We start from the raw sequence: 8924 nt of genomic DNA on the forward strand, positions 1-8924 counted from the left end.
TTATCTATTTGCTTGTTTTAGAATTTTCTGCATTACTTCATTTGCTTCAATTTATTTGGATCTCATTTCAAAACTATAAACTCGATGTCGATCAACATTTGCACATGTTACTTACACACGCTACTCTTGGCATACGGTTGCTAGCCAATGCATGTGATGTATTACAATAATAAATACACAAGTAGAATGCATGTGGTGTATCACAATAATGAATTCACCTTGTGTATTATTACTTTAGCTCTAAATAATTGATTCCATATTATACATGTCCTTGTTTCTCCGGTACTAGGTATAAGTTTGAAGTTTTCAAGACCTAGAAGATTACAATCTAATCGTTAATAAGCTAGGGAGCAAACTGCAACCAACTTGAAGCTAGCTTATCTTCCATATGCTACGTCATGGTTTGAAATTATTGCATTGTATAAAGATTGGAGCATGCAATGTGATATCTTTGCTCACAATCTAGAAATATGTCCCTCCTACACAGTAGCATACCTCACATATATAGTGATTTTCGAGGTCGTCAAAAAAATGAAATAAGCACTCCTGTTGGGCGCTTTTCCATCTCAGCAGTAGCAACGAGACTTAGCAACATTGCATTTATAGTCTATTACCAGTCCAAGATACCAACCACGAATCAACAGTATCCCCTCTCTATTCATAAGACCGATGAGTGATATTTGGACGTAAGACAGGCATACATTATAATTATAGACAAGCTATCCATGAGAATTAGTCATTCTCTTGTTCCCTTCGGTTCTAGATGTTAAATGTCAATTTATGTATGTCATGTTATATTCTATAGATGTTATATAGAAAGGCCCACCATGCAAGACTAGTTATGGCCTCCATTTGAGACATAGAAAAATACACACCTATCCAACTTGAGATTTTTTTAGGTGAATCAATTTTTTTTTTTAATGTGCTTATTTTTCCCATTATACAATCCTATGAGGGAATTAGTTCTCATTTCTCTACAACAGGCCACCTTGAGTTATCACCTTTATGTGAAGAAGAACAAACTAGTTATTAGTCTCGAACGTCGTGAGTTCAAAACTAGTCTCTTAAGATTGGCTGCTAATCTCTTTCACCAAAGAGCTGAGAACAGTGTCTCCATCTCGTTGCGCCGCTTCACGGGCCAAGGCACGAAGGTGCTTCGCTTTTGCACGCAGAGAGTTTGCGATGGGGCCTTCCATGAGTCGCCGCACTCCGCTCTCCACAAACTTCCTGGACGTCTGGTTGTCCTCATAGCGCTGCAGGGTGAGCCCCACCTTCCACACGTGCGACGCCAGCCAGCAGTTGGTGGCCTGGTCCATTAGCCAGGGCCAGCCGAGCAGGGGCACGCCGCAGCACAAGCTCTCCAAGGTGGAGTTCCATCCACAGTGTGAAAAGAAGCCGCCCACGGCCGGGTGCGACAGAACCAGCGCCTGGGGGGCCCAGCTTACCACTTTACACTGCTGTTGGTTCTGCAGCTCCATAAAGCCCTCCGGAAGAGCCTCCTCCACCGGCACAAATTCAGGCTTAACGTCAAAGTCCTCTGACGATGTCGCTACAGTGGCCTTGTCGCGAAGAACCCACAAAAATTTCTGGCCGCTGGCTTCCAGGCCTTTCGCAACCTCCTGCACTTGCGACACAGAGAGACTCATTATGCTTCCAAAGGCCACGAACAGCACTGACCCAGCAGGCTGCGCGTCTAGCCAATCCTTGCACTCCTGCACTTCCTCCTTCCAAAAGCTGCCCCCCGACCGCAACTCATCAACGTTTCCCTTAATTTCTTCGGCTGCATCATGCAGGATGGCCCTGGGCACCAGAGGGCCCACCAGTCGGAAATTGGACCTGTCGATTCACTCATCGTAAACGGTAAGAGCTCACAAAAAGCTACAGACGTAACGGAGCAAGTACAGTAGTCTCCTGTACAGATAGATGCAGAACTTTTTCAGTGCAATACTTATTACCTGGGCCAGCAATGATTATACTGTGGATGGGGTGCACCCTGCTGAAATTCCAAGGTTAGAGCCTTGAATATATGTAGTTCCAGGGCCTCAAAGGAGTTGCAAATCACACCGCGAGCCTCGCCCATGCTATTGAAGCGCACTAGCAGCGCATCTCGCATCCACTCCAAGCCGCGTTTCCCGAAGGGACACTCAAAGGGCAGGTCCGCCGGGTGTATGGGGGTGGACAGTCCTGGTATGCAAGAGATCAGCTCCATGGAGTCAGCCTCCCTTGAGGCTGCTGCCCTCACTGCACAAACAGAGAGCGCTCTGCTACTCAATTCAATTAATGATGCAAACAGAATAATTAATGCTGCAGTTTGTGCGTAGTTTCCATTTTTGTGTCCGAGAGACAGTGAAAAGGTATAAAATCATTCTGCTTACCGTTTTCCTCAAAAGGGTCGTAACCTGACTCGACGATGGCGTCCACATGCAAATAGACGGAGAAGATGGTGGCGTTTTGGGGCCAGAAAATGAACTCTGGCACTGCCGCTTTCTCCGCCACAGAACCCGTCCAGCGCAGAAAGAAGTCGCCCACGATGCACGTCACGGGCTGGCCTTGGGAAGCCAAGGTGTGAACGAGCTCCAGGGCACCGTCTGCAAGCGTCTTCTCGACGACATTGGACATTTCTGGGCCCCAGTTTTCGCGGTCGAAGTCGGGGGGCAGGCCGTCCTTGATTGGTAGGGTTTGGAAATTGGAGGTGACGAGGCCATTCATGAGCTGCCCCTGCTGCGCATGAAGTATCTTGGCGTGGATGTGCTCTATAATGGCAACGGTGACTCGCACGCCGTGGGAAGCCAAGCGCTTGCCCAGCTGCATAAGAGGGTTGATGTGGCCCTGCGCTGGGTAGGGAAGTAGCAAGCAGTGGGGAGCTGAGCATGGCGCAGAAGAGGGGGGGCTTGTTTCCAGCTGCAGCTGACCCATCCTCAATCAGCTCTAGATGATCAAGCTGCAATTCGGGATGACATTGGACATACATAATTGACACTTGGCATCTTTGCACCTCGATTTAGTCGTCTTTCTTTTGGACCACCTTGCGGCGGAGTCACAAATGTAACGGTAAACTTTTTCCTAAAAACTAAAAAGGGAAAATTACCAAATACCCCTCTAATTTGTGGAAATTCCCAAAATAACCTTCAAATTTCAAAAATTCTCAATATACCCCTCATATTTTGTCAAAAATTCCCAAAATGCCCTTTAAATTCTGTAAAATTCCCAAAATACCTCTGGCTGTGAGAGTAAATTTATCCAAAAATTAAAAAAATTGTAGCTTTTCATAAGAAGACTATTGTCTATGAATGCAAGATACTAAAACTAGAATTTGAGCTAGTTATGTAGGCTTTGGAGATGAATTGCTTCATTATTTTTGGACATAATTGTCTGTTTTTGGGAGGTAATTTGTGACAAATTACATGCTAAGCACTATTAAACGAATATACATTGTCAAAAAAGAATAAAAATTAGGAAATCGTGAAAAATTCAGCTAAAATAGATAAAGGGTATTTTGGGAATTGCCATAAATTAGAGGGGTATTTTGGTAATTTTCCCAACTAAAAACCACACACTGAAAACTTGGAAGACTATGTTTGAAGGCTTTACTACACTAAATATCCCTAAATTTTGTAATTAAGTTTTGTACTAAAATTTCCCTAATATTTGACAAGCTAGACAACCAATCATTTTCAATTCATTAAGAGTTGCGTCTCGCCGAGTGCAAATAGGGACCAGAGGCAGTCATTGTTTTCATACGTTGTAGGTGCTAGTAACGGCCACACGACCCATAGACACAGGAGAATTCTCAAGTCATCCGGTGAGCAAGTCATAGAAGAGCCAGTGGAAATCGCATCCAACAGTTTTCGGCATGCTATTTCCTCTTTTGGCTGCTTGCGATGTGCCACAGCCAGTTTGCAAAGCAATGCTATGTAAAAAGTCGTATTGAAGCGAAATTTTGCAGCCGTTCCAAAGCACCGATCCCTCCAAGCGCTGGAATCAGTTCATGGGACTCCAAAGTTCAGCGCTTGTAGGGGCCCAAGGCACTCCATGCCCTCGGTGTGATGAGGCTATAAAACGAACCTTTCTTCATAGGATGCCATCATCAATGACGTGTGGTTCAACACCCAATTGCAAATGTCACAATTGGTATAGGCTAGCATAAATAATTTGATATTCTTGGACCTTCCGACACGAACCTTGTACTTGCCAGGAGATCTTTGTCTCCCTTCTAAAGGCAACGGGTGGTTCCCTCGCGCTTTCATTTTTGTAAGACATCATGTGGTAGGAGGTACCAGCTGGCGTAAAATCAAAAAATGGATACATTAACGAAAGATGGAAAAGCGAAGGGGCATTGGAGAAAGAAAAGCAATCGATTTCGTTCGACTGGCAGCTGTTTTGGTTATGCATGTGCATGGTTCAGTCGTGGCCGTCGAGAACGCAAGTTTGAGGCTGCGCTGTTTAATTTAAAAGGGAGATTGTAGTCGTGGCTGGCGTGCATGGTAGACCTGTTGCACTTGCCGCAGGTTCACCTCCCCGTGCGTCAAGGAGGTCGTTGCAAGTGCAGTAGTGTCAGAATTGCATGCTGCATAGCGGTCGTCCTCACCAAGGCGTAGCCTGTACAACGCTGGTGAGCAGTTGCCGCAAGCATCAAGAGGGAGAGAGAGCGCAGTTGGTGGGGGGTCATCAAGGTTGAAGCGGCGCAGGCGGGGGTGCGCAAGCGGCGCAGCCAGCCTGTTTCTCTTGCAGCCTTAATCGGCGCAGATGCTGTGAAAGCTTCATTTTCAATTAATTCCAGAAGCTGCCGACCCCACGCAGAAGGTGATAACATCATTTTTTTTCAGTTTCTTAAGCAACTTAGCACATGCAGAAGGTGATTGCGATTTACACTGCCGAATAGGCAAATTGGTTACACCTATTGTCTTGTTTGGTAAAAGTAGTCTTTGCGTAGTTCGTCCGCGTCATGGCTAGAATGAAAAACCTCGCGCGGTCTGGTGAAGCGGCTGGCCCTTCTGCTTCGAAGAGGGGCCGTGGGAGGCCAAGAATTTCGGAGGAGGAGAAATGGCTCGAAGGGAAAGAGGCAAGCCGAAGAAGATGTTGGAGTTGAGTGTGACAGTTTCAACAGGCGGTAGCGATATCGATGTTGCCTTGTTTCCGAGGCTTAAAATGTTCTTGGAGGAGGAGGTAGTTGCCGGCATGTGCTCCATTGAGCGCAACGACATTGTTTTCCACCTCCACTTTCAAATGGTGGTGCGCGTGATGGCAACATCTATTGTTGCCGTCATCAAGAAAATTAAGCAGTATTTGGGTTGGGAGACAGATAGCCTCGTAGGCACTAACGTTTTATGCCGTGCTTTGAAGTAAAGAATATGCATACGTTCCATGGCATGCTTGGTTACTGCATGAAAGACATGGATCAGCCACATCACGAAAACTTCGCACACAATGTTTCCGTTGATGATATCAACAAGGGTATTCTGCTCTACACGAAGTATGGGGCTGATGAGCTCAAGAACCGCGTGTGCTTGACACACACTAACATCTTCGACCGAGCGCTCATGTATTGGAAGTTCCACCTACAGCATCCAGTCGATAACAACTTCCTCTCCACTTTGCATCACATGTTGAGATCCGGCAAATATTATCCCTCTTCATCTTGGATAACGCCTTTTCAAGGCCATGGCATGCCGATGAAGAAGATTAAGGCACTCTGGCAGTGCATGATCTTCCCGTCCACAGTTTCGTATCAGGATGTGATCGATATTTTCGTGCTCGACGAAGCATACACCAATGCGCAACCTCGAGTCGATTGGTTTTTCAGACGCTGGCAAGAAACTCATAGGTATGCTTGCAGAAGGATCTCTCTTGGTTTCGTGCAAATTCTTGTCTGTCATCATTGGTTGTTTACTTGTTCCTCGTTTGTTTACAGTGACCACACAAATCCAGCTATCCCACGGCATCCTTCGCCCTCCTACCCTGTGAATCTAGATGCGTTTCCTGTTCCCTCGTCGTTACCTCCGCATGACACCTTGGGCGGCAACACGGGAAGTTCAAAAGAGAAAGAGACCATTGTCCTCGACGACAGTGACGATGAAAGCGACGACATCTTAGGCGCTGATTTCATTCCTCTTGTAACGAAGAGAGGAGTGACTACTATTGCTATCTAGAATGATGTATAGTAGATGTTGTCATGTCATTTAGTTTTGTTTCTGTTAGCGTTATCTCACAATCTTCTTGTCCATTGCAGCTTCCATGGAGAGTAGTCCCCGCGAAAATGCTGATACCCAACATTCTGAAGAGCAAACCTTTGAAGAGGATGCAACGATGGAAAGACTGCAGGAAATACTCTTGCAGATATGGCACCAGCTTCGTGGAGACACTGCGGAGGACTCTACCACACTTCGCACATTCTTAACCAATTCCATAGAAAATATTAAGACCATGATAAGTGATTTTCAAATAAATGTCACTGATGTCCAAATCTCTCAGCTTGAAGAGCAAGTTCAGAGTATACGTAGAGAGGTGGCATCTCTTAAGATACAACTAAAGAGGCTCAATGCTATTGTAACACGCTTCAACAACATGAGTAATACAATTCGTCGTTGATTTGGTTTGCAATTATCTTCTATCACTCTCTTTTATTTTCTCGTCTTCTCGTGCTACGTCGCACGACGTCTTATTATCGTTAAGCATCTGGAGCTCAAAGTCATTGGCGAAATCGAAGGTTATGTAAAACTATTTCTCAAGAAATTGAAGTTTATGTGAAATTGTTTTTCTTCAAAATGAAATATCAGCGTGCACCTTTGCACAGCAATCGACTCCTTTTTCCATTTGTGATTGAATGTGACTCCAAAGTTTTCTTCTAAAACAAGGTGAAGACTTCACGATGGCCTCAAGAAGGCATCATTTTTTCCTCTAATAAATGATTATTAGAACACATTTGACATGTTAATGGACCTTGTGTTCATGAAAAATGTGTCTTAGCTTAATATTGTGTCGTTTTCAATTTCAAAAATGTCAATTGAGAGTAAGGGGAAAAGGAGAATTTTTGCCCCAAAATAGAGAAAAATAATATAAAAATCCGAAAAATAAATCTAATTTTTTAAAAATTCCTCTTAGTAAATTCAAAAAAAGGAGTTTTATGTCTAAAAAAATGATATTTTTCGAACACTTTAATGGAGAGAGAGAGAGAGAGAGAGAGAGAGATGCACGTGTACACACACACATGCTCATTTTCATAATGAAAATATTCAAATGAATATAGTAAGGCATGAAATGACTTGAAATGTCACCTAGAAAAGTTAATGTGAGGGTGACCATTTGATGGTGAAAGAATTGTAAGGGAAAAAAGAGAATTTTTGCCCAAAATAGAGAAAAATATTATAAAACTCCGAAAAATAAATCTAATTTTTTAACATCTTCTCTTAGTAAACTCAAGAAAAGGAGTTTTATATGTCTCAAAAAAATGATATTTCTCGAACACTTTAACGGAGAGAGATTAGAGAGAGAGAGAGATACACGTGTACACACACACATGCTCATTTTCATAATGAAAATATTCAAATAAATATAGTAAGGCATGAAATGATTTGAAATGTCACCTAGAAAAGTTAATGTGAGGGTGACCATTTGATGGTGAAAGAATTGCACGTTTTTCTCTACCACTTCCCTCTGACCTTCTTGGCCAAAAATTGAATGGGAGACTCCTACTCTATAGTGTTATGTGTAATGTGTGATTTTCTTTGCTAATGTCCTACTCAAAGATGCTGAAGTATCTCTGAAGATATGAAAGGCACCTCCAAAAATTTGCCATCCATACATTCTTACGAGCCCTTCTAAATACGAAATCACCAATCCTAAACTTAAATTTTAAAGCCAAATTCAATAGAAAAATGCAACCCTTGGGAATTTGGTCTCAAACCTCCACTTTCGAGAAGAAAATCATCATATTATCCTTGGTAATATAATCTATATCTATCTACTAACTTAATATGGCGGAAGGGGGATCCCTTTCCACATGTCGCAATCTGCGACCTAAAGGTTAAAGTCCAAAACTAAGAAAACCCTTTTGCACGCGATAAAGAGGAAGAGAGGAGGAGAGAGAGAGGCCGTCGAAGGCGGCCGATCGTACTTGTAGTATATATAATGAGAGTTTTAAATTTTGAAGGAGTGGGATTGAAGGCCTCCATGTGTCACTCATTGGTTCACTTAAAAAAAGACCTTACAAAACATCTATCTATCTATACTAACAGATAAAAGGGGAGGGGATTCCGCCCCCCTCTCCCCCCCCCTGCCACGCGTCACTGTTTGCTTCATCCGGCGCCCTCGCGACAGTGACGTCTGAGCCAAACTGAGACAGCGGGATGCGTGCAGGCGGAGAGAGAGGGAGAGAGAGGAGAGAGAAAGAGGCGGCGAAGCCGCCGGCCACACTATTACTATATATAATTGAGCTTAAAATTTTGAAGGAAAGAGAGGGCATCCATGTGTCACTCTCTTCTTCGTTTCAAGAACTTACTTTAAGAAACATTTGATTTGAAATATAAAAGTAAAGGGTAAATCAGAGATCATTTGGTTTGAAATGTAAAAGTGAAGGGTAATACACTCATGGTAGAAAATGAAAAGATTTAGTTTTGACTTTTTCTGTTAAAAAGTCACAATACTTAGTACTATATATTTTTATATTATTTAAAGTCTTTAGCAAGGCCATGGAGTTTCACTCCGGCCTTCAATTTTCAAGTGATTATTTTTGTTTTTGTAAAGGGTGGCTCTACTTCGCAACTTGGAAAAATAACGAGCAACGAGCTATGTCACACGTCGATAAGTTGGTCCACCTCGAACATGGGTGTGCGTGTGCATGCATGTGTACGTGTGTGTGTGTGTGTTTGTGTGTGTGTGTGTGTGTGTGTGTGTGTGTGAGAGAGAGAGAGAGAGAGAGAGAGAGA

The 8924-nt window shown here is 43.4% G+C and overlaps 1 protein-coding gene across 1 annotated transcript; it reads right to left on the bottom strand.

Moving 5' to 3' along the window:
* Nucleotides 1-876: 876 nt before the first annotated feature.
* Nucleotides 877-2970, bottom strand: LOC147457726 (7-deoxyloganetin glucosyltransferase-like). Its single transcript, XM_086512544.1, has 3 exons — nucleotides 2376-2970; nucleotides 1956-2241; nucleotides 877-1836 (listed from the first exon to the last, which is right to left on the bottom strand). The coding sequence occupies exons 1-3, from the start codon at nucleotides 2914-2916 to the stop codon at nucleotides 1065-1067; spliced, it is 1599 nt and encodes a 532-aa protein (XP_086368670.1). The 5' UTR covers nucleotides 2917-2970; the 3' UTR covers nucleotides 877-1064.
* Between the last annotated feature and the right edge of the window lie 5954 nt (nucleotides 2971-8924).

The sequence above is a fragment of the Adiantum capillus-veneris genome, chromosome 5 (assembly GCF_014529385.1).
Source record: "Adiantum capillus-veneris isolate H3 chromosome 5, ASM1452938v2, whole genome shotgun sequence".
NCBI lineage: Eukaryota > Viridiplantae > Streptophyta > Polypodiopsida > Polypodiales > Pteridaceae > Adiantum > Adiantum capillus-veneris.